A 27,200-nucleotide genomic window follows, 5' to 3' on the forward strand; every position below is an offset into this window, starting at 1 on the left:
GCTAAAGGACAGTGAGAAATGACACAGACAGGTGGCTGTTACAACAAAAGGATAGCACATGGTATAGTTAGCATTGGCTAAAACCAGGCTGTGGGGGGTTGACTTTAGGTTCTGAAACCTACATAACCTTGAGGCTTTATCTCCCTCATCTGAGAAGTGGGGTAGTTATAATAGCTATCCCATGGGATTGTTTAAGGACTAAATCATTGAATGCTTTTAAAGCACTGAGAAAAGTGCTTGGGACATATTTCAGAGTGTATGTCTTAACTGTCATTGATATCGTGAATTTTTCCCAGCCTGTTTATTTCTAGAAAATAATGTACATAATTGCATGGTCATAGAACTTTTATTTTGACTTTCTAACTTATGTCAATAATGTCCAAGAAAAATGAAAACCAAATAATTAAGGAATGAAGAGCCTCTTAACAATTTAGGAACTTTGTCAGATTTGGACAGCCAAAGAGTGCTTGCTGAGGATTGACCAGATTAAGCTGGGCTGCCTGATTTAGCTGGCTGCACTTCTCAATGTTCCAGCCTTCCTCCTGGCAATGTCTTCATGCCTAGGCAAACAACTGCACCTCCCAGGTGTCTGTCAATGACCATTCTCAACTTCTAGCATAGCTCTCTGCTTCTTCCTTCCCCAGTCTTCATAACCGTTCTGTCAAGTAAAGCCAATTAAATCCAGGGAGCAGAGAGAATGAGCATGTGGGAGGAGTTGGGGGGATTAGGAAGAAATGAGTATTGCTCAGCTGGGAAAGCCTCTGCCCTCCACTCACTGCCTCTTCCTGCTGACCTAAATCCTGACCCTTGGTCAGGAAGGCAGGCTTCTATCAAGGGAGTAGGGGACAACTGTCCTCTTGGCCTCCCTGGTATGTGCCAGAGAAAGGGTGGAAGAGATCATGCATGAATCTATCTGTGCAGGCATGCTAAAGAAAAAAAAAATCCCCAATTAATGTCCTTAGAGAATGACTTTGTGCCTCCAAAACCTAGGACAGGAACAGGACACTGTTGTGGGCTGGCACCAGCTCACCCTCAAGTAACATGGCATATTGGGCACAACCCACAGGATAATAAAAGTAGATCTTATTAAAAAATAAAGGGAAATATCCTAGGAGCAGTTAAACTCCTAGAAAATCTATCATTTATATTTCTTCACCCAGAAAAGCACATTATTCTAAGCTATTTTCTATCTCAGTCAATTTCTTACTCATGGCAAAAGGATTTCACTCATTTCCATGGTGGTCCCTCTTGGTCTGACCACCACTGAATCCCTTCTCATTGCTGGATATTATGCCCTATTTTTTTTTAAAGAACCCTATACAACAAAATATGATTAATTCTGTTGACATTCTGTCTTGCTAACGAACGATTCCTTACATATTCTGATTGGTGCTCCTCCTCAAAACTGTGAGGGGAGGGAACCAGCAGTTAGTGTAATGGCTATGTCGCTGGACTCCCACGTAGTCGACTGCGGTTCGTGTCCCCGACCTGGTGGCTTCCAACTCCCGCCGGGCGCGTGTGCATGCATGCCCAAGATCCTGAGAGGAGAAGGGAGGAGAAGGGATTGCGGCATGACCATCCCCCCTGGGGGGTGGTTTCTCTCTTTCTGTCTCTATGTCTCTGTCTGTTTGGCGAGCCCACATGCCCTATAGTGAAAACCTCTCAAAAAAAAAAAGACTGTGAGGGGATATTAAAAAGTTTATGGATAATATGTATTATGAAAAAAAAACACATATTTTTTAAAAAGTACAAAAATAAAATCATACTTTAATTCCATTTTTCCATGAGCTTTTTCAAGTTTCCCATATCTTTCATTGTTGAGCAATATCAGATCCTCCAGCAGTTTGACCTGACCATTAACCCAATCCACCTGTACTCATACCACATAGAGAACATCTTAACAGTTGAAAGATGTGTGGGACCAGCAGTTAGCATAATGGTTATGTCGCTGGATTCCCATGTAGTCGACTGCGGTTCGAGTCCCAGACCCGGTGGCTTAAATTCATGCTGTGCACATGTGTGTGTGTGTGTGTGTGTGTGCCCAAGATCCTAAGAAGAGAATGGAGAAGTGATTGCGGCATGGCCATCCTCCCTGGGGGATGATTTCTTGCTTTCTGTCTGTCTGTCTCTGTCTTTCTGGTGAGCGCACGCACCCTATAGCAAAAACCTCTCAAACAAAAAACTGTTGAGAAATGTGTTGCAGTTTCCCAGTTACAGAGATGAGCTTCACAAAGTATACTCATTAACATCTTTATTATGTCACGCTTTAGCTAAGGATTTTACTACCTTTTCTTTTCATTTGCAATTTCACCAAATTGGTGATCTACTCCTAATATCTTTCCCATTAATAGGAATTAGTAAGAATTTTTAAGTCATTTAATTAGTTTTAAACTTATCTCTCTGGATCTATCATTAAGCTCTAGAATGAATTTCCACACATTGATCAAAGGAATGTAAGAGGAAGCCATACTGTGTAACTTTATACACGTCTCCTGGTCTTGCTGGGTAAGCCGCATGTTCTCAGGCTATATGATTAAAATACAGAGAGACCAGCAGTTGGTGTAATGACTATGTCAGTGGACTCCAATGTAGTTAACTGGATCTGGTGACTTAAACTCATGCTAGGCGCGTGTGCATGTGTGCCCAAGATCCTAAGAGGAGAATGGAGGAGAAGGGATTGTGACATAGCCATCCCCCCCTGGGGGGGGTGATTTCTCACTTTCTATCTCTCTGTCTCTCTCTGTCTTTCTGGCATGCACCGTATAGCAAAAACCTTTCCATAATAATAATAATACTAATAATAATGTAGATACCCATCTCCCTAGCTCTGATGAGATGAGATTAGATGTTATATGAGAGCCATATTCTGTAAAATTTAATGCACAAAAGAGATTTTTCATATCATTATTATCATTATCACATATCAAAGATAGATACATTTTGGGTTTAATGACCTTTCCGTTATACCCTTTTTGGGATATGAATTATAGTTGAATTCTGAATTATAGTTGTTGTAATAAAAACAAGAAGGTGAAAAAATATATTAAAGTATTTCTAGGAAATGTCATCAGGAATTAATATGTATAAAAATACTAGCACTTAAAGTTATTTAGAATATTTGCTATGTTATATTGACATAGTATTAATATGCTAATTCTTAGCTATGACTATTTCTTTAGTCATTTAATTTTAACAGAATATCTGCAAATGTTTACAACACATACAAATTATTAAACGTGATTTTTAGGGATGATATATTTAAATTTTAATGTTATCTGAGTGCCAAATATATCCACCATTCATTTACTCTGCAAGCATTTGCTAAGTTCCTAGTATGAGGCAAATGTGGCATTAGTCATGAAAGTAAGCAAATGAAGAGGGTCCCTGCCTTCAAATGACAGTGCTAAGCCTAATTCCCAAGTCCCTTAGAAAAAGATAGTGACTAATGTTTCTTAGAAAAGTTGAAAGGAATCTTCTCATTAATAACAGGGTCTGACACAAAAAAGAATTTTTCTTAAAATGCAGTATAAAACTATCAAACTGGCTACATATAAGGAAACTTTTAATATAAAACACCTAGAAGAGACAAAGGAACTTTGCTATTCAGCACTTTACATAAATAGCATTAACTGTGAATAGTGGCTTTTTAATATTAAATTTTAATGGTTGTAAAGATACATGCCTTTTTATTTATTTGTTTGTTTTACATAATCAAGATGCTAGAGAGTCTTTGTGTGATACTGTTTTAGCTATTTTTTTTTATGATATAAACAGTTAATATTCTCAATTCCCTAACCTCATTGGTAAATGTAATGTTTATACATTATTGAGCTTTTAGTCCTCTTTCATTAGTAAACCTGCTTAAGTGTGTAATTGTTATATAGGTGTTAAAAGATTGCTGTTATTACCTGAGTATACAAAATTATAGATTAGCATCGCCCAAATTACAGTTTTGTTTCATGGATCTCTGTCTTAATTTCTAATTGAGTGTGTTAGCACCACAGGTGAGACATAGAAACCAACAGAAATAAATTTTTATATGTGTATGTGATTTGTGAAGCCAGTCCTTAGAGTCATTAAGATATTTGGAAAATACATGGTAGAGAATAGTAATAATCTCTAGCATCTGGGTGAAACAATTATTAGAGGTAATTTACTAAGCTCTTACTAAGTGCAGGTCTAGGTATGGTGAGAGGACTATGTAAGTCAGTAATCTGCGGTCTGTGGTCCAGTCTCTTAAGGAATTCAGTCTAGTAAGAGTGCTAGAATTAGAAGTGCATACCAGAGTTCAAGGTATAAAGTAATGGATCTTTTTGTTTGTTTGTTTGTTTTTTGGAGAGGTTTTCACTATAGGGCACGTGTGCTCGCCAGACAGATAGAGAGAGACAGAGAGATAGAAAGTGAGAAATCACCCCCCAGAGGGGATGGCCAAGCCACAATCCCTTCTCCTCCATTCTCCACTCGGGATCTTGGGTACGCATGCACACATGCCCTGCGTGAGTTTAAGCCACCCATACAGGACTCGAACCGCGGTTGACTACATGGAAATCCAGCGACATAGCCATTACGCTAACTGCTGGTCCCAGTAATGGATCTTAACATGACCTGGTTCTAAGGAATATTTGTGAAATTAAGAAATAAGTTAGATAAATAAAGACAAAGTTAGATAAATAAAGATATAAATGAACAAATGAAGTGAGGTACTTGGGAAGGTGAATAGTCAGAAGAGGAAAAGATTATCACCTCCTCATCAGTTGTGAGAACCAAAAATATTTCTAGATATTGCCAAATCTCTCCTAGGAGACAAAAACTTTAGAAAGCTAACAATTTCTACTGTGCTCTAACTAGTCAAATATTTTCCCTAGTCAAATATTTTGGGAAATTCTAAATTATATCCTTCTCTTAAATACTCACAACACACATTAGTATTTTATTTCTGAACTTCATGAAATATTTCTTTAAACCTTGTTGAACTTTGCATGCCTGAACCTTACGTACTCAAATGGTCCCTTCTTTCTGGCTGTTTTTGTTTGTTTGTCTGGTTGTACTGAAGTCCCTTTTCCTACATTTCTCTTTTTGATTAAGGTTTTTGGGCATACACACACACAGACTTGCACCTGGTATATTTTTCAAGCTGTTTGGGTTTGAATTTCAAACATGGTTGGCTGTGTGGGATCCAGCTCTCTTCAACCATTATGCTATGGGGTCAGTCCTAGACATGTTTATTCTTTGTATCTCTCTGGTTTTTTTTTTTTTATCTATCCTTCATCCTAACCCAGATTCATTACAAATATATGTTTTATAAAATCCTGTTAAACAAACAAAATCTTTACATATACATCAGAAGTATTAGGGGTAAAATTCTCATTACAGTGTGGTAGGCAAAATTTTGGCTTCTGATATTTGCTACTTGGTGTTATTTCTGGATCATATTACATTATATGGCAAAAGGAAATTTGCAGACATAATTACAGTTGTTTATCAGCTGATCTGAAAATAAGGAGATTATCCATGATTTTAAAGATGGACCCAGTGTAATTACTTAAGCCTTAATGTTAGAAGAGAAAGTCAGAGATACTCAAAGCATGAGAAGAACTAGCTCATTGTTGCTGGAGTGAAGAGGCCACATGAAAAGCATGAGAAGGAAATTAGTTCAACCAGTGAGCACAGACCCAGGGCCTCAGATTGGGACTGCAGCCCTGGGTGATACTTGATTTAACTCAGTGAGACCTGGAATAGAGAATCCACTTATGCCTTGTCATATTTGTGATCTACAGAAACATGAAATAAATGGATATTGTTTCTGGCTACTAAATTGTGGGAACTTGCTATGAATCAATAGAAAAATAAAACAGGTCACTTCTTTCCATCCCAAAACTGCTATTTCTGAAAAAAAAAAAATTTTTTTTTTGGAAAGGTTTTTGCTACAGGGCTTGTGTGCTTGCCAGAAAGACAGAGAGAGATAGACAGAAAGTGAGAAATCATCCCCCGGTAGGATGGCCATGTCGCAATCCCTTCTCCTCCCTTCTCCTCTCAGGATCTTGGGCATGCACATACATGCACCTGGCATGAGTTTAAGCCACCGGGTCTGGGACTCGAACCATAGTCGACTTCATGGGAGTCCAGCAACATAGCCATTACGACAACTGCTGGTCCTCTGAAATATTTTTAAGGAGTGAGCAATCATAGTGCATTCAGGTGCTAAGATAATGCAAAGATAATGTGAAATGTATCATTTTTCTGGACTATTTCTATACTAGAAATAATCTTCAAGATAATCTTTTTCATAACTAATGATGATATTTCCTGTTTTCATCAAATTACACTTCTATTTATCTCCCTTCTTCAGAAATGTTTGTTTTTATTCATGCTAGATCCTCTTATTTTGTTTTCTCTAGTAATTATTAGTGCACCCCAACATTTTGTCTTCTCTTTCATAGTCACATAGAAGGCTACCTAGTCTAACCCCTCTGAGGTCAGGCGGGATCTCGTGATTAGTTTTACTTAATGGACTGAGAGCTGAGACTGTATAGAGTCCCTTATTGAGCTCCAGCATTTTGGGAATAACTTGGAGAACTGCTCAATGTGTAGAAGATTTGTGTAAGAAAAAGGAAGAAAAAAATGTAAACATTTATAACATTAAAGTGCTGAAATTTTTAGGGGTTAATTTTGTTCAGCCTTGAAATGTAGCCTTTCCTGACTAATTCAGTTAGCAGCAGGAACAAGTTCTGCCCAGTGATGATGTTTTTCTAGGTTTCTGAGTTTTCTATTTCTATAGAAATCAAACCATGCCTATGTATTATGCCTGCAATCATGTGGAAGTTTTCTAATTCAGTCTGGGCTATATTCAAAATTCAGAGTATGATTTTTGAAAAGCAAAAATAAGCTTTGCCATATTTTGGACCTGTGTATTGACTAAAGCTGGCACATGTTTAATTCCCCCAGCCACATCTCTACTGTGGTTTTATATTCTTTTTCCTGTGATCTTCTTTGAAGTTGCTTTATTCTTTTGAAGTTCACCTTGAAGAACTGAGCAACTCTAAGACAGTCATTATTTCTTCACCATGACATGACTAATAGCTTCTGCCACAGGTGACAGTTCTTTGCAATCTTTAATTTCTCTTTCTATTCTTCTTTAACACTTGCACTAAAATATATCTTCTTCAAACAGGTATGTTTATACCTATCTAGACTTAATCACAATTATAATATATGATCACTCTTTCAGTAGATTACCTAAGTGTCTGAAAAGATAGCCGCTCTTACAATTGAGCCAAGTTGATTTTCTCCCAATTTGCTGGAAAAAGTCCAGATAGTTGGTTAATCTGCCCAACAAGGGGGTGGGTAAGGGGCTGTAAATTGAATGTGCTAGTTATGGTTCTCTCATGAAATTAAAATTAGCCGAGTTTTAATTTCCAATCTGATACTTCATTGGCACATATTTGCAAAAAGCTGTACTGGGAGTACAATCTGGCTAAATTTAATTTTATCTAATTTTTTTTATCTAATTTTCCAAATTATTTCTCCATCTCAAGCTCCTCCAGCAAAAAAGCATCGGTCAACTAAGTCTCCAGTGAACTGAGATTGAACTCTTGGAAAATTTCTTCTTAGAGACTATATACATACAGATATATAGATGAATAGATGCGTGTGTAGATATATACACACACATATAAAGACACACACACTTATATGTGTTACACACACAAGCTTATTTTTGGATCTGGATTGATAGCTCAACTTTCATGTCTGGATTGATAGCTCAACTTTCATGTTAGTTTTTGCACTATTCATCATTATCTTGTTTCCTTGAGTTACATTAAGTTGCTATTTTTAAATTGCCAATGTATTTTTTTAAGGACAAGAAGGAATAAGTGGGATAGTATGCCATTGGATCATTTGCCCTTTGTGAGTATGTTCAGTGGACCCAAACATATTAAGAACAAGTGAATGAACAATTATGAATAATAAAACTGTATAGTCTAGTACAGTCATCCCTGAAACCTAGTGGAATAACAACCACAATGTTTCTCAAACCTTAATATACATAGGAATCACCTAGGCATCTTACACAGTTCTGGTTCAGAAGGTCTGGAAATTTTTGCATTTTTAATAAGCTCTCAGGTGATACCAATGCTACTGATCCATACAGGGGACTATATCTGGAAAAACTTACCTCTATAGGTAAGAACATTTCCAGCTCTTAATGAGCGCACATTCTAGCAAAGTAAGGCTCATATATAAATAAATAATAAAAATAGAGAAGTGATCGTCACATGGCTACAAAGGTGTGAAAGGTGCGGTAGGGGATGGTTCATTCTTAAGGTTTGTGGCAAGCAGGTCGGGGTGGGGATGGAAGCCTAACACTGAAGGTCTTTCCATGTTGAGGGTTTACATCTGCTGGAACAAAACCTAGGGATTGGTAAGCAGGTCCTATGTAAGCAGGCCCTCCTGTAAATAAAGAAGAATAATGTGGCTCACAGTGTGACAGCAGGGACTTTGAGACTTTCAATATCCTCTCCCTCGAAGGGGAAGTGACAGTAATTCAATCAAATCAGTGGAGAGAAAAATCATGATTAACCCCCTGTTTTCAGATCAGTTTAAGGAAATTCAAAGGCTAGGCCAACCCCCGGGATCTAGTGGTTAAGGTAGCCAGGTCCCACATGTCTGACAGCTATTTGAATCCAAGCACCAGTGGCTTGAAAAACACTCTGGATGTGTGTGTGTGTGTGTGTGTGTGTGTGTGTGTGTGTGTGTGTGTATGTGTGTGTGCGTGTGCAAGCTCCAAATCCTGACAGGATGGAGAATGGGTTGTGGCATGACCATGTGCCCCATCATGGGGTACTTTCTCTGTCTTCCCCACTACCTCTCTGTCTCTCTGGAGAGTACATGTGCCTTCTGGAAATTAAAAAACAAACACAAAATAAAGTTAAATTCAAAGATTTATTTGCTAGTTTATAACTAGGCTTTAGGTAGACAAATTCTTTGGTCTATAACCACCACCTCTTTAAAAGATAAAAATATGCTCCTTTAAGCTAATGAAGCCTCTAGGCTAGTCATATAAATGGCTTTCCAAGACAATTTTGTTTTTATAATTTTTTGTCTTTTTTTTTTTTAATAAAGAAAGCTCCCACAATGACATAAGATTCAGACCCCACGAAACCTGAATCTACCCCTGAAAGCATACCTTATATTGTAAGAATTCTTATGCTTTTAGTGTTTGCTTTGAGGAATATACTCTGGTATCGTTATAATTGGTAAATGATATTTAATCAATTTTCATACAGTTGAGCTCTGCAGGTAATAAACAACCCAAAGAAAGAACCTCTTCAGGGATGATAAAAATTATCTCTTAACTCATGAATATTCCATTTGCTCATTTGCTACAGATGGATGACTTCATTTGAAAGTAATAGAAAAACACAGAACAGCCTGTGTACTGCAAATAGTGCTTAATGTCGATGTTCTGTAATAAAACCAGCATCTTAGAGCAACTGTTTATGTGCAATGCACTGAGACTCTAATAGCTCACACTTGAGAGAGGATTTATATACATCTATTCATTCTCTTGTAAAGAATAATAAATATAACATATATTCTAAGTTTGGAAATGTTGGAGCTGACCTCTTAATTTTGATAAATATATCTTCTCTCCACAGCAAACAAACAAATGTCTAAACGTAATTAGTCCTGTTTTTCTTTAGCAAAAGGGATTTTCTACTGAGTTAAATCTGAGTCTTATAGACTATGTTTCTTGTAGGTGGTAAAAGTACACAAAATCTTTTTTAGCACAATCATAAAATAAATCTAAGGAAAGTGTATTTTATCTTAGTTAAAATTTTGTCTTGTGTTTTTTTATTGTTGTATTTCCCTAACTCATTAGGGAAATTTGGGGCAATGGGTATACTCTTATTATATATACCTATAGCTTTTCTTTTTTTAATTTGTTAAAAACAGAATTTAAAATAAATTTTAAAAGCTTCTCTTGCACAAAATATGGCACTAGTCTTGGTCTGGGGCAGGGAATGAGGCAAATCGCAAGTAGAATAGTACTTGATTTCTTAGGCTGATATAGATGATCATTTGCTTCCATCTCTGTAATAATGAAAATTCCATTTAAGAGTAATATATAAAAGTACTTTGGTATTAAAGTACTTGCATGAGAGGGCTTAATTGCAAATAGAGATTCTAAGAACTTCTCCAATGAGAGCTAACAGACATCATGGTTTTGTGTTAGTTCTGTTTCTAAAGTTTTGTTTTTTATTTTTTATTTTTTTTTAATCCAGTGGTGTATTTTTACAGGCTGATTTAAGAGTTAAATTACAATTTCTTTCTTACTTAAATATTTAATTGAGGTTTAGTTATATACAGCAAAATATATACAGTTTAAAATGTGTAGTTTGCCAAGTTTGGACAAATGAATAACAAACACCCAAAATTAAGATTTAGAGTATTGCCTTATACCAGAACAACTTCTTGTGTTCTTTTCATTCTGTGACCCCCCAGAAATAATCAAGATTCTTATTTCTTTCTCCATCAATTAGTTTTTCTGTACTTAAATTCATATAAATGGAATCACAGAGTATTTACCTGTTACGTCTGGTTTCTTTCATTCAACATGTTTTGTAATATTGATCTACGTTGTGTGAATCAGGACCTTGTTTCTTTTTTTTTTTTTTTTTTTTTTCCTGTGACATGGTGATTAAAGCAGCTGGAACCACACATGGCCGACACTGTGGTTCGAGTCCTAGACCCATAGGTTAGAAAAACATGCCAGGTACGTGTGTGTGTGTGTCCAAAATCCCGAAAGGAGAGACATGGAGGAGAAGGGATTGCAGTGTTGACAATAACCCGCAGGAGCGGGGTGTTTTCTCACTTTCTTTATCTCTCTTTATCTCTGGTGAGCACAAGCACTTTCTGACAAATTCAAAAAAAAAAAACAAAGAAAGAAAGAAAGGAAAGGAGAATGACAAAAACTAATAGGGAACAATAACTTGGAAGGGATATAAAATATCCACATAGAAGAAAACTTTAAAACAAATTTTTTAAAAACTATCTTTAAGGGACCAGCAGTTGGTGTAATGGTTATGTCACTGGACTCCCACGCAGTCGACCACGGTGCGAGTCCCAGACCCGGTGGCTTGAACTTACGCTGTGTGTGTGTGTGTCATTATAGCATACAAAATGAGATTTTTCCATTGAGAATACACTGTATATTGGCTCAATCAAGCACATCAACATATGTGTTATTGTCAACAAATCATTTTCCATTTCTTGTTTTCTGTATATTTTGCCTTTTTTCCCATCCTTGATTCCCTATCTCACCCTCTGCCATCTCCCACCCTCCTCCCACACTGTGTCTGGTATCTATTGTTGCTTTCTATGCCTCCCCCATTTTATTGTTTCACTAAATATCTTAATAAATCTAAATATTTTCAATAGCAAGCACAGCTGATATGTACATATCCATGAACACAAGACTGACTTTAGGCATAAACCTCAGTGAATAGAATGAACATACTGTAAAGTAGCACCTAACTAGGGCTATATAGCTTAACTGCAGTCATCAAATAGGTATTTCTAATGCCTTTTTTTTTTTCTTCTGAAAATTTTTTTTTTATTAATTTACATTCATTCCCTGAGCATCATCACAACATTCTAAATGTGGTTTCCCATCTAGAATATACTATATAGTGGCTTAATAATGCATGTTATCATCCATAATATTCCATTTCTACTTTCATATATATGTTTTTTTACCCCATGTCTAGCCCTCTGCCCTATTCCACTCTCTTATTACACTATCTCTGCTGTCTACAGTTGTCTTCAATCCCTTTTCCCCCAACATTTCGTTGGTCACACAATATCATAAGTAATCTAACTACTTTCAATAGCAAGATCAGCCGATGGTTTCAAGAAAAGCAGTTTTGAACTGGTAAGGATATTTCTTTGAAACTTAAAGCCTAGAAACAGGTTAGTATTCTGTTCAAATAGTCGGAACATGAATCTATTGATAGCTGAAGACAGGACAAAAGTCCTTAAAACCAGACAACAAAGCTTAGAAGAAAAGCAGCAATATTTTAGTCAAGTCGTAGAATACTGTTTCATCAGTTCAGTCTCATGTACTTAATCTTTCTTCTGTATCTGTTGAGGTTCGATGTTCCAGATTGAAATCTGGGATGTAATACTCAACTCCAGCTTTTGGCCCTACAATTAAGTTGCCCATTTTCTTAGTTTCTGAACTCTTATTTCTGTGTGTCTGCATTTAATTTTACTGACATAGCACTCCCTTAAGAACTTCTTGGAGATCCGGTCTGGTGCTGGTAAATTCTTTCAGGTTTTGTTTATCTGGGAAAGTTCGTGTCTTTTCTTCCCAAATGAACGATAACCTTGCTGGGTACAGAATTCTCGGTTGAAATTGCTTTTCCCTTAATACTTTGAATACATTTTCCCATTCTCTCCTCGCTCTCATTGTTTCCGATGAGAGGTCTGCCGTTAGTCTGATGGGATACCCTTTGTAGGTAACTTGCCTTTTTTCTCTTGCCAGTCTTAGTATCTTGTCTTTGTCTGTGGTTTTGGTCAATCTGGCTATAATGTGTCTTGGAGAAGATCTTCTTGGGTTGATTCTATTTGGGGTCCTCTGTATTTCTTGGGACTGAATCTTTGAGTGCCTCTCCAGGTTTGGAAAATTTTCTTGTAAGATTTCATGGAATAGATTATCAATGCCCTTATGAGTCTCTTCACCTTCTGGGATGCCTATTATCCGGATGTTTGGACGTTTGATGGTATCTAGTACTTCTCGCATATTATTCTCAAATTTTTGGGCCATTTTCTCAGTCTTCGCGGTGGATTTTTCTAGGCCAACCATTTTCTCTTCTACATTAGAGATTCTATTTTCTGTATGATCTAGTCTGCTTTTAATACTTTCAAGGGAGATTTTGACTTCTTGTATTATAGCCTTCATCTCTAACAGTTCCATCTGATTCTTTTGTAAAGTGTGAAATTCCTCTTTTAGATCTAGCATGAATTTCCTCACCTCCTGGAACTCTTCAAGTCCTTTCTCCTTCCTCTTCAGCAGTTCCTTGTCTCTCTTCTCTTCCATCTCTGTTAGCTTTGCCATTATGAATGTTCTGAATTCTTTATCAGACATTTCCATGATTTCCATTGAACTGTGTGTGGATAAAGAGGAGCTATCCTTTTCCTGTGTGGGAGAGGTATTTTCCTGCTTCCCCATATTTCTTGTGGTCCTGCAGCGATTTCTAGTCATCTGGTGGATGGTCAGTTTCTTCCCAAACACGCGAGTTTTGGATGCTGGAGGCCCAGTTATCAGTGGGACATCTTCCTTTCTCCCCAAATGGCTAGATCACAGGAGCCATGGAGCTGTCTGCCTCTTGAAGAAGGGCTGTTCACGCGAGTTTTGGATGCTGGAGGCCCAGTTATCAGTGGGACATCTTCCTTTCTCCCCAAATGGCTAGATCACAGGAGCCATGGAGCTGTCTGCCTCTTGAAGAAGGGCTGTTCTGGGAGGACCTTGTTTCTTTTACTTCTAAGTATTATTATATTGGATGAATATATCATAATTTTTTAATCCATTTTCCTAGTAATACACATTCTAGTTTTCAACTTTTTGCTGGTGAAGATTCTTGTGCAATTCTTTTTACAGATATATGTCTCAATTTATATCCGGAGAGTACTTAAAAGTAAAATTTCTGTATCATTAGGAAGGTTTATGTTTAATTGTATAAGATAATGCCAATCTTTAAATTTTCCTCTACTTTGATTATTCTACTTTGCACCAATACCAACAATACATAAGGATGCTTTGTATCCTCTCAACATTTGATATTGTTAGTATTGGTTTAATTTTAGCCAGTGAGTCACATCTCATTGTGGTTTTGGGTTGCATTTTCCATTAATGCTACTGATCTTGAGCATCTTTTCATGTATTTAATGCTCATTCACAAATCTTCTCTTACTAAATATTGGCTCAAGTATTTGCTCTTTTCTTTTTTAAAAAAAAAATTATTTATTCATTCATTCATTCATTTTAATTTGACCAGAGAGAGGCAAAGAGAGAGAGAAAAAGAAAGAAAGAAAGACACCAGATCTGGGACTCAAACCATGGTCAGCCACATGGGAGTGTCTAGCGCTTCAACTAGCATGCCACCTTCTGGCCCCTATTTTGTGTTGTTTTTTAGATTTTTTGCTATGGGGCATGCATACTCACTGGAGAAAGACAGAGATGGCTAGAAAGAGTGGGAAAGTGATAAATTACCCTCCCCAGGAGGGATGGCCATTGCCACAATCCCTTCTCTTCCATTGTCCTCTTGGGATTTAGGGCACACACAAACACACACACACACACACACACACACACACACACACACACAAGCTCCTGGTGTGTTTTTCAAGTCACTAGGTCCAGGACTTTTATTGGACTCAGCCATGTGGGATCCAGCACCTTCACCACCACACAACCTGTTTTCCTTCATTTTTTTTAATAAACCTTTTTATTTTAGAATAATTTTAGATTGACAGAACAGGAAAGGTAAAATAAATAATATACAGAGTTTATATATACCCTTTACCAAGCTTTTCCCTTTGATAACATCTTACATTATCATGGCGTATGTGTCAATTTTAAGAAAACAACACTGGTGCATTATTATTAACTATATTCCAAACTTTTGTATTTTACCTATGTTTACATGTCTATCATTATGCCAATACCACATTGTCATTTTTTAATTTGGGGGTGTGTTTTTTTTAGAAGGTATGTGTTCTCACCAAAGAAAGGAAGAGAAGCAGGGGGTGGGTGGGAGAGGGGAGAGCACCACCCCCCTATTTAATACTTTTTTGGTTCTTTGAAAGTTTTCTAGTCATTTATATTTTATTCCTTTTCCTGAATGACATAAGGGAACTGATGTTATTGTTTTCAATGTGTCCTGATCCTGTATTGAATAATGGAAAATATAGGAATTCCTTTACTTTTTCTGAGAGCAAATTAAAAAAATGACAGTACAAATTCATTGAGTTTTAACTATGCTATTATCATTTCATGCATGGGAGATTTCTGTTTTATTATATTTTGATTATATATATAGATCACCTCACACTCCATGGATTTTTTTTCCTTTTTAAAAATGACATAAGTCATTAGGGAACCATTCAAAGGGAAATGCATATAATGGGCATGTGGTCCCAGAGATAATTTGGAAATCAACCTTCATTTCTCCTGCACATTTAATATCTCTTAGGTCATAGCTTAGTTTAGACTTATATAACATATGGTCCAAATCTATTTTTTAAAAATGATTAAATTCACCATTATTTTAATTTTTAACCTGGTTTCTTTGGGAAATACTCTATATACAGAAATACATTTAAATGACAAAAACAATCCTTTCCCTTTCAATTATGTTAAGCTGTACTGGCAAATATACTAAAAGTTAATTTTCTCGAAATATCACTTAAATCATTTAAAATTATTCAATAGATTCTTCTTAACATTAAGAGAAAATTATATTTCCCCAAACTGACTTCAAAATAATACGTTGTAGCTTATCCCTTATATTATGATCCATTATTCCTTAGGAGAATCTTTTTTTTTTTTACACATCTACAGTTTCATAATTGTCCTTCATACACTTTAAGTATCATTCCAGAGTGGGCCCTGTAGCTCAGTAGTTAAGTGCTGTGCATAGAAAGCTGGATTCCACATAGCTGACGATGGTTCAAATTCTGACTCCAGACACTTGAAATATATTGTGTCCCAAGTCCTGATGTGATGGAGAAAAGGAGGAAAAAGGATTTTGGTGTGATTATGCTCCATTGGGGTATTCTCTCTCTCTTTCTCCCTCTGGAGAGAGCACATGCCCAATAGCAATAGGGAAAAATAAATCATTCTAGTATTTCAACATTTTCACATACAGTTCTCCTTGCTTAGAATTTTCTGTCTTCTTCTTTCTTGTTACCCATAATCTCCATCTATTGCATTCTACCCCACTCTGTTCTGTTCCTGAGTTCCCGTGACATCAATTTTCTTGTCTTTTTAGTCAGAGAGCAAAGGGGATCATATCTTTATGATCCTCATATTCTCTGGGTAAGATATTAAAGTATTGGGTCATCAGAAAATTCATGACACATTTTTGCATAGGAAAACAGAAATATGTCATGACTTTTCTGATGACCCAATAATTCAATACTCATTGATTTTTAGAGCTAAAATGTTAAAAGCTCTCAAAATAATTCTTCAAATTGTGGCTGATATTTAAAACACGATGGCTTTTATAAATGATTTAAGTGATCCAACAATAATATATGTGCAAAAAATTTTATTATGATATGGCTTTAATACTAAGCACTTATTTTGCATAGTCCCTCATCCAACAAATATATACTGTTTGTGTATCTGTGTCAGGAATACAAGGTCCTGGGATTATCAATGCAAATGCAGCACACATGACCACTGCACTTGCAGAACTTTCAACCTAACTAAGGGATGGCCATGAAATACACAAACAAACATGAAATTTAGTATTGTGATACCATCTACAAGTAAAAGGAAAAGAAATATAGCAGAGGAAACTGGCTTGCACTGGGCAAGTGCTAAGAAAAGGTTCCCAAAGAAGTGACATATACACAAATACCCACTAATCAGTAATTATCTTGATTGCTCTTCAAAATATAGATTTTTATCCACATTTTGTGAATGAGGAATCTGGAGTTTAAAACTGTGGAAGTGCTAGATGCCAGCAGATGGCATAGCAGTTACTTTGCTGGACTCCTGTATGGCCAACCGCAGTTCAAGTCCCAGACCCAGTGGCTTGAAACTCACACCGGGCAATGTGTGCATGTGTTCCCAAGATCCCAGAGGAAGAATGGAGGAGAAGGGATTGCGTGTAGCCATCTGGCCTGGGAGGTGATTTCTCACTTTCCCTCTCACTATCTCTGGGAACATGTGCCCTGATTGAAGCCCCAAACTGTGACTACAAAAATCTCTTAATACAAAGCATCTCCATTTAAGGAAGACATATACCACCAAAAGAAAGGCAGAGAAATATCACGAGGTAGAGAATGGTAGAGGAAAAGAATACAGAAAGTAAGAAATAAAAGACAAAGAGTAGACCGTTAAAGGAAGAAGAGCATTATCCTTATGATGAGCATTAATGGGGACTGATTTCTCATTTAGATGAAGTCACCTTTAATCTTTTGTGAAATCTTTTATTCCAAGTGAAACAGTGTACAGAATTATATCATTTCTGTCATTCTTCCAACTCTGAGTCTGAGGCCTTTGGACCATTAATCCACTTGGCAAATATTTAGTGAGAGCCTTCTCTATGCCTGCACTCCTCTGTGTTGGCAATACTGTGGCAAACACAGTAGGATGCTTATCTTCAAGAGAGAAGCAAATAGCAGCATCTTCTACCTAAAGGCAGAGTCATGGAATAGTGCTATTATAGAAAATCCAGAAGTTTTGCAGGTTCCAGTGGGAGACCAGTGGAAAAATAGAGAATGTGTCTTATGAAATATCTTTATTTTATTATTCTGACCGTAATTTCTGCCAAACTGGTAAGAAAATTTCATCTGTAAAGAAATGTAGGAGGCTGTTCCATGGCTTGGTAGTAAAGGCAGCTACATCCCATATGGTTAACCAAGCAGTTTGAATCCTGAATCCCACAGACTGAGAAACACAATGGGTGCATATGCATGCATGCCTAAACTCCCAAAGTGAGAGAGAGATGGAGAAGAAGGGATTGTGGCATGACCATTACCCATGTCGGATGTGGGAGACAAGGGTCTCTGTCTCCTTCTCTGTTTCTCTGTGTCTAGCACCCCCTCACAAACAAACAAATGAACAAACAAAAATACCTATTCCTTCTATAGTGTAAGACCCAGAAGAAGCAGCTATGATATTTTTTTCCAGGTAAGATTCTAATAAAATCAGGTATGTCAATTTAATTTAAAAGTGTTGGGGAAAATGTCCAAAATATCCTATAGATGACAGAGAATTAGGTACATTCACTTTTCTCTGAGGATAGATGAGTCACTATATGATAACAGTGAACACATATTTGTTATTTATTATGTGTCAGCCACTGTTCTAAGCACTCTTTTCACATGTTAACTCATTTTACCCTGTTTGGTTCCAGAGTATATTTTAATCACCACCAAACACTTCCTGTCAAGGCATCTTCTAAGTTGCTTATGTGATTTGTTAGTATCCTTGAACCCCAGGTCCTATCTCATATCAGGTGGTGGGTTGCTTATTTTTTTCCTTTTTTGAATAGGACATGTATGCTTGCCAGAAAGACAGAAAATGAAAAATCACCCCCCAGGGGGCATGGCCATGCCACAATCCCTTATCCAGTTTCCTCTTGGGATTTTGGGCATGCACACACCCACACCCAGCATGAGTTTAAAGCCACTGGGTCTGGGACTTGAACCACAACCATGTAGGAGTCCATGGATAAAACCATTGCACCATCTATTGGTCCCTGCAAATGTTTCCCTTTCTAATCACTTGACAAAGATTTGAGGTTGGGGATGTGTCCTAATTTTTTATTCTCCAGGGATGACTCTTTGTCCAGGATGCCACTAATTACGTTGTCCTATTGATATCCTACAACAACTGCCCCACACCTTAGGTGCTAATAAATTTAAATTATATCTGCCATGTAAGCAGATATAATTTCTTTTTTATTTTAAGGCAAACATTGTGATTAAGTAATTTGTAGTGTAGAATCAGTTCTGATTTAATGTGGGAATAATTACTACTACTTTCCCCAAAGATTTCCTGAAGCATGGACATGACCTAAACAGCAATATGTATTGCACTGGTCATAATTCAGAGTATTGACAATGGGGTCCTCTAGAATAGCAGTATAGTTTCATTCATAATGAATGTTTGATTGAAATTGTCTGTCTTTCCCACTACCTTTTGATTAAAAAATAAATAAATAAATAAACAAAAAAACTCTTGCTAGAGAAAGTCATTATGTTCTTTATATGTATAGCTTTTTCTAAAAGAACAGAAACTTTAACTTTATTTATTTTATTAACTTTATTCAGAAATTGTTTAACGTTGTTCTTGCTTGGCAAGCCCCTAAAATAATTCTATTATGTGAACGCAGCTTTTTGAAAGTCATCTAAAAGGACAATGCCATATTTATAATCCTCATCCACCCCTGTTAACTTAAATTTGTTCCTCCTTATACCTCTTTTTTTCTGGGTCAGAGAATATGTGTCACATATGCAGCAGTATCTTTTTTTCTAATTTTCCAGAGGGCATGTGCACTCAAGAAAGAGAGACAGAGACAGAGGAAAAGGGAGATAGCATCCCATGGGGCATGACCATGTCATAATCTCTTCTGCATTTCTTCCTCCATTCAGTGCGTTTCTCAAGCCGCCAGATCCAGGTCTCAAACTGCACAGTTGAACATGTGGGAGCCAGCTGCCTTAACCGTCAGGCCACAAGCTGGCCCCGTGCATCATACCAGCATCGTTGAGCTAGCCTAACCCTCATGTGTCCTTTTAAATTTTCCTTTATGTTCTAGCTTATATGTGCATTATGATCAGAATGACCCACTTTCATAACAGAAATGGAGCTAGTTGATAATAGTAGCCCTGAGAAATTCTAAGATACTACTCTGTGCTCAGCTTCTTTTATTTTTTTAAACTTTTAGGAGCAGATTTAACAGAAGGTTCTATACACGAATTGTAGTTTGTTCTTGAGTCTGCTGCCAGAATGTTAAGCTGAACTAAATGTCTACAGTTCTTCTCACTACCACCACCACCACTCTCCCTGCCCACTTTGTGTATTTGAATAGCAGACTGTATTCAGTTGTCAATGATTATTTATTAACTGGTAATAGCCATCTGTTCTAGGATCCCTGCAATATTTGTTTAATATAAGCTTCTTCCAGCTAAGACTTTTCTTTAGAAAAGTGTCATAAATGGTGTGATAAAGTATTCCAGAAAGTTCAAAATTTGCATATTTGTAATAGTTCATTTATAATCCTAGGGGGCAATTTCTCACTTTCCCTCTTTCTGTCTCTCAGGCAGGTACATGCAGCCTTTGGTGAAACACACATACTCCCCCCCCACACACACACACGCACAGAATATCTGAATATCCATGAACAGTGGACAGCTCAACTACAAAAAGGTATATAATTCCAGAAGGAGGGGGAAAAATCAGAGAATGAGATGGAAACAATATTTTAACAATAATAGATGATAATCGGTGGCACTCACTATTACATTTGGAGACTTGAACACTTCTCTATCAGTAATGATCTGGCAAGCATAAAATATAACTGAACTTGGCAGTTGGATATAATGGACATATATAGACTGCTTCATCCAACAGCAGATTCCACATCTTTCTGAAACTGACATTAAACATTCAACAAGATAGACAAGTTTAAAAGAATAGAGATGACTGTTCTCAATCACAGTGGAGTTAGATTAGAAATAAATAACAAAAAGATACCTGGAAAAAATCCCCAAACACTTGGAGTTTAAACAACACACTTCTAGGGGCCAAAGGTGGAATAGTGGTTAAAGCGCTTAACTCCCATGTGATCTGCCATAATTCAAGTCCAGACCCAGCAGCTTGAAACTGACACCGGGTGTGTGTGCATGCATGCCTCATATCCCTAGAGAAGAATGAAGGAGAATTCCTTGTGGCATTGCAACAATACTTAGAGGAAATTTGTAACAGGAAGTAAATGTACTATAAAAAAAGAACTAAAATCAGTAATCTAAGCTTCCATCTTAGGAAACTAGAAAAAGAACAAATTAAATCCAAAGAAAGTGAAAGAAAGTAATTTTTTTTTAATGAGAAAAGAAATCAGTGAAATTCAAAATAGGAAACTGGGGCCAGCAGGTGTCGTGGTGGGTAAGGGTGCTAGACTCCCACATGACTGACTGTGGTACGAGTCCTAGACCTGACAGCTTGCCTTCTCACTTTCCTTCTCTCTCTTTCTCTCGTCCTGTCCTTCTCTGGTAAAAGTACAAAGAAAAGAAAAGAAAGGAAAAGAAAAGAATGAGGGAGGGAGGGAGGGAGGGGAGAAAGAAAGGAGGGAGGGAGGGAGGGAGGGAAAGAAGGAAAGAAAGAAGCAAAGAAGGAAAGGAGGGAAGGAGGGTGGGAGGGTAGGAGGGAGGGAAGAAGAGAGAAAGAGAGAGAGAGAAAAAAGAATTCTTTAAAAGAAAAAGAAGGGATCAGCAGTTGGCATAATGGCTATGTCACTGGACTCCCATGTAGTCAACTACAGTTCAAGTTCTGGACCTGGTGACTTAAACTCACCCTGGGCACATGTGTGTGCATGCCCAAGATCCAGAGAGAATGGAGAAGAAGGGATTACAGCATAGACATTCCCCCTGTGGGAGTGATTTCTCGCTTTCTGTCTCTCTGTCTCTCTTTGTCTTTCTGGTGATTGCACATGTCCTATAGCAAAAACCTCTCCATAAAAGAAAAAATAGGAAATTATTGAAATTTGTTTAAATAATCAAAAACTTATCATTTGAAAATATCAATAAGATTAATATGTCACTGACAAGGCCAGTTAAGAAAATAAGATGACAATAATTGTTAATATCAGAAATAAAAAAGGAACCTATGTTCATAATAAAAGAATATTACAAATTACCCTATGCCCGCAAATTTGATAATCTAAATGAAGTAGACTATTTACTTGAAAGATACACTCTGCCCATAACTCGAACATAAAAAATAGACAATCTAAATAAAATTTTGTCTGTTAAAAAAATTGATATTAATAGTCTTATGAAAATAGATCCAAATAGATTCACTAGTGAATTCTAACAAGCATTTAAGGAAAAGATTCTCTACAATCTCTTCCAGTAGGTAAAAGCAGAATAAATACTTCCTACATTATTCAATGAAGACGCACTATCCTAATACCAAAAAGAAATTACAAGAAAATACGAAAAAGCCCTTACAATAAAAGAAAACTAAAGATTAATATATCTCATTAAGAGAAATGCAAAAAATCCTCAACTATATATTAGCAAAACAAAACTAATAATGTATAAAGAGAAATATACACCATAATCAAATGGTATTTATCTGAAGCCCATTAAACAATTGAAAATCAATTAATGTTGATTGCATTAACAGGCTAGAGATGAAAAATCACATTATCTAATCAGCAGATGTAGAAAAAGCATTTGACACAATCTTACACCCACTCATGATAAAATCTCTTGGCAGACTAAGACTAGAAGGGCAGTTCTTCAACTTTATAAAGAACATTTTGAAAAATTCTGTAACTCTCATACTTACTGGGGAGGAATTAGAAGCCTTCTACTAAAATCAGGAACAAGACAAGAATGTCTTCTCTCAACCCTGCTTTTCCACACCATGCTAGAGCTCCCAGCAAATGCAATAAGATAAGAAAATGAATTAAAATGTATACTGATTGAAATAAAATTGTCTTGGGACCAGCAGATGCTGTAATGGATATGTTGGTGGACTCCTGTGTGGTCGAATGGGATTCGAGTCCCAGATCCAGTGGCTTAAACTCATGCTGGGCGTGTATGCCTGCGTGCCCAAGATCCCCAGAGGAGAATGGAGGAGAAGGGATTGCAGTGTGGCCATCCCCCCGGGGGGTGATTTCTTCCTTTCTCTCTCTCTCTGTCTTTCTGGTGAGCCCACATGCCCTATAGAAAAAAAAAACTCTCAAAATAAATAAATAAATAAGCAAAACTGTTTCAATCACAAATGTCATGATTGTCAATGTAGAAAATAAAAAATAATTGTCACAAATACCTCCTAGAACTAATAAGTAATTACAACAATTACTCAATAATTCCAGTATGTCAGTTCCTCCCAAGTTGATGTATATATTTAATGTAATTACAATCAAAATCCCAAAAAGTTATTTTGTGAATATTGACAAAATGATTCTAAAGTTTATATGGAAAAGCAAAAGATCCATATTGAAGATGAGCAAAGTTGAAAGACCAGCATTATCTGATTTCAAAACTTACTAGAAAGCTACAATAATCAAGAAAATTTTGTATTTGTGAAAGCATAGACAAATAGGTCAAAAAAAAAAAAAAAAAAAAAAAGAGTCCAGAAGTAAACCTATATAAACATAGTCAACTGAATTTCTATAAAGGAGCAAATGAAATATAATGAAGTAAAAATAGCCTTTTCAATAAATGGTGCTTGAACATCTGGACATTCACATGCAAAACAAAAAAATGAACCTAGACAAAAGCCTTATACCCTTCGCAAAAATTAACTCAAAATACACAATAGACCTACATGTAAAACTGCAAGAAGATAACATAAAATAAAATCTTGGTGTCTTAGGGCATAGCAGTGGTTTTTTAGATACACCATAGGCACAACCCATGAAATAAATCATTGATAAGCAGGACTTCATTGAAATTAAATACTTCTGTGACAATTTCAAGAGCATGAGAAGACAAATAAAAATTATCAATATCTGTAAAAAAAAATGTCTAACATAGGACTGTTATCCGACATTTATAAAGTACTCTTAAAACTCAGGAATAAGAAACAAATAACTCAGCTTAAAAATGCACAAAGAATCTGAACCGACATCTCACCAAAAAATAGAGAGAGATGGCAAGTAAGTACATGAAAGTTGCTCAACAAAGTCATTAGGGAATTGCAAATTTACACGATGACAAAGTGGTGCCCTTACATCTATGAGAACAGCAAATCCTAAACACTGACCATACCAAAGGCTAGTGTAGATGTGGAACAATAGGAACTCCCTGTTGGTAGGAATGCAAAATGATGCAGCTACATTGGAAGATAGATGTTTCTTATAAAACCAAACATTGCTACCATGTGATCCAGTAATTGAGTTCTTTGATATTTATGCAAGGGAGTTGAAAACTTATTTCTTCATAGAACCCTGTATACTGGCTTTTACAGTAGTTTTATTCCTAATTGCCAAAACTTGGAAGCAACTAAGATGTCCTTCAGTGGGTGAATAAACTGTGATACATGAAGACAATAGAATATTATTCAACACTAAAAGTAAATGAGCTATTAAGCCATGAAAAGTCATAGAAGAAACTAAGTAAAATAAGCCAGTCTGAAAAGGATATATGCTACATGATTCTAACCACATAACATCCTGAAAAAGGCAAAACTATGAAGACAGTGAAAGGATTAGTGGTTGCTGGGGGTTAAAGTAGGGGGAGGCATGAATAGGCAGAGCACAGCTCTAAGACCTCACAGCATTCTACATATTTTAGATAACTGTGTATATAAGGTGTCCATAGACACTGATCCTGCCAACTGGAGTTAAAGGCTTCAAATATAATGAAAATGAAAATTTATATATATTTAGCCAGAGGGTGCATGCGCTTGCCAGAGAGAGACAGAAGGAGAAGAGAAAACACCCACTTAAGAAATGGTCATGTCACAACGTCTTCTCCATCTCTCCTTACTTTTGGAATGTTGGGTACACAGGCACATGCATCGGTGTGTTTTACAAGCCACTGGGGTCAGTACTCTAACCATGCAGTCAGCCTTTGGGATCCAGCTGCCTTAACCACTAGGCCATGGTATCAACCTGAAAGAGTTCTTTCCTTCCTTCCTTCCTTCCTTCCTTCCTTCCTTCCTTCCTTCCTTCCTTCCTTCCTTCCTTCCGAGACAGTTTTGCTATAAGGAGCATGTGCTCACTGGAGAGACAGACAGAAAACAAGAAATCACTCCCCAGGGAGGATGGCCACATCACAATCCTTTCTCCTCTCAGGATTTTGGGCATGCACACATGCCCAGTGTGAGTTTTAAGTTGCTAGGTCTGAGACTCAAACCATGGTTGACTACATGGCAGTCCAGCACTGTAACCATTATGTGTCTCTCCGACAAGTGCATGTGCTATAGCAAAAATCTCTCTGGATAAACAAAGAGAGAGAGAAGCAGTTTTATGCAAACATTGCATTAAGGCTCGCAAATTAATTTTAAATCAGAAATAAATGATCACAAATAAGTAAATGGTAGCTAGAAATTACCTGAGCAAAGCTGTTAAGTAGCAAAGTTGAAAGTGAGTAGAAATTGTTAAGAAACATCTTTCTGAATGGGGCCAGTAGATCACGTAGCAGTTAAGTTGCCAGACTCCAGCATGGCTGACTGCTATTCAAGTCCCAGACCCAGTGACTTAAAACACATGCCTGATGCTTGTGTGTGTGTGCCCAAGATTTCAGGAGGAGAATGGAGGAGAAGGAGTTGCTGTGTGGTCATGCCCCCAGAGGGCGATTTCTTACTTTCTTTGTCTGTCTCTGTCTCTCTCTGGTGATTGCATGTGCCCTATGGCAAAAAAACTCTAAAAAAATTTTTTTTAATTAAAAAACGAAAAAGAAAAAATAATGAAAGACTGAAGTGCCACTCAGTTGTGTGTTACTAAGGGCATTTAATAAGTTCACTTGACACTGATGTTTAGAAGTTGTACAAATGCTGGGAACCAGCAGTTAGCGTAATGGCTATGTCGCTGGACTCCCACGTAGTCGACCGTGGTTCGTGTCCCGGACCCGGTGGCTTAAAACTCACGCCGGGCGCGTGTGTGTGCATGCCCAAGATCCCGAGAGGAGAATGGAGGAGAAGGGATTGTGGCGTGACCATCCCCCCTGGGGGGTGATTTCTCGCTTTCTGTCTCTATGTCTCTCTCTGTCTGTCTGGCGAGCGCACGCGCCCTACAATGAAAATCTCTCAAAAAAAAAAAAAAAAAGTTGTACAAATGCTATACTTGAGATATATAATGTGTGTGTATAATAAGTTAAATATATATGCAAATGTATGTATATTAAATGTTACATATAATTTTAATAAAAATTAAACTTAAGTTTCTGATGTTTCCATCTGAATCAAAGTACTAAAGTGATAGCATTCTTTTGGTTATTATTATACCAGAGGGCACACACACAGGAGAGAGGGAGAAAATGCCCCTCTATATGGCCTGGTCATGTCACAATCCTTTTTTGTCTCATTTTCCATCCTATGACAATACTGGATATGTGTGAGTGTAAGCTGCCAGGGCTGAGACTTGAACCCTACTTGGCCATGTGGGCTCCGACATCTTCCGTACAGTGCGTAATGGCTGCTAACAGGGACTGACTCAGCTTTCTTCTTTGTTTAAAAAGAAAAAATGGTAAGAGCAGAGCTGATGTATCTTTACTATATGTCTTATCATCATAATACTTTTCCAGATACCAAGCTTACAGAAGACAGATAAAATGTGGATCCTATTTTCAGAGCACATATTTAGTTTAAAAGCCTCCTGAGGGTAGTTTGTCATTTTCTTTGAAATTAAGGGGCTTATAAAGATTCAGAGGCAGTGTACTTGGGTGGATTTTCTTCCTTTCCATCACAAGGAATCAAAGAAGCATCCCTCTTTGTTTGAGCTATGAATCAAACCTTACTAAGGACTGTTTCACCTAATTACTGTTTTTGAATTTGGGCATCCTAAAACCCAGAGAGAAAATACATTTAAACCCACAAGAACTCATTTCTTTTTTTCTGACGTCTAGCTTTAAGAGAATTTTTCCCTTGATGTTTAAGTATTCCTGGTATTGTCATCAGCAGAATCAGTTCCTATAAACACAATCTCAGTTAAAAAGAATGGTGGTGGTTTTACACCTCTTGTCTTTTAGAGTTAATGAAGGGCATCTGGATGCACAGTTCATCGTAAAGGCTTTCAGACTGCATAAAACTATTAATCAATAGAACAGGCGTATTCCCTGGGTAGTCTATCTGATTGCGTTAAACACGGAACTAAAAAAAACGAAAGTACCCAACATAAGGAAAATTGCCTTGGCAACGTGGCATGTATTCTTTAGAAGCAATCGTTAGCAAGACTCTAAAGTGTAACCACTACTGCCTGAAATCTTTGCAGAATGCCCACAGCTTTCAGCTCTTCCCAGTAGGATACAATTACTGCTGCTGGTTTCCAGTTAACATTCAAATCCCTTTCAAATGCAGATTCCTATAAATTTGCCAGCATCCAAACATGCATTGGAATCCTAGGAGAACAACCTGTTTTAGGACCAAAGATTCAGTTTACCAGCTCAGGAAAAAGCTTTAATGATCTTGAGAGAACAATTTAGATTTAAAAGTAAAACACTTACATGTTTTAGGTATATATGTTACTATTGGAGCATCTACGGTAAAATGCTTTTGAATAATTACTATG

General features: G+C 37.0%; 1 protein-coding gene across 11 annotated transcripts in view; it reads left to right on the top strand.

Annotated features, from left to right (window-relative positions):
- Nucleotides 1–27,200, top strand: part of DLG2 (discs large MAGUK scaffold protein 2) — a 1,612,020-nt gene that overhangs the window by 903,473 nt on the left and 681,347 nt on the right. The window contains exon 1 of one of the 11 annotated variants that reach the window (XM_027770462.1): nt 20,039–20,167. The exons of the other annotated variants lie outside the window; for them this stretch is intronic. Within the exon in view, the coding sequence (XP_027626263.1) occupies nt 20,138–20,167 (30 nt within the window). The 5' untranslated portion in view covers nt 20,039–20,137. Of the gene's footprint in view, nt 1–20,038; nt 20,168–27,200 lie in introns of those variants that run through there. 11 annotated transcript variants of the gene reach the window in all.

The sequence above is a fragment of the Tupaia chinensis genome, unplaced genomic scaffold, assembly GCF_000334495.1.
Source record: "Tupaia chinensis unplaced genomic scaffold, TupChi_1.0 Scaffold000139_1, whole genome shotgun sequence".
Classification (NCBI taxonomy): Eukaryota; Metazoa; Chordata; class Mammalia; order Scandentia; family Tupaiidae; genus Tupaia; species Tupaia belangeri.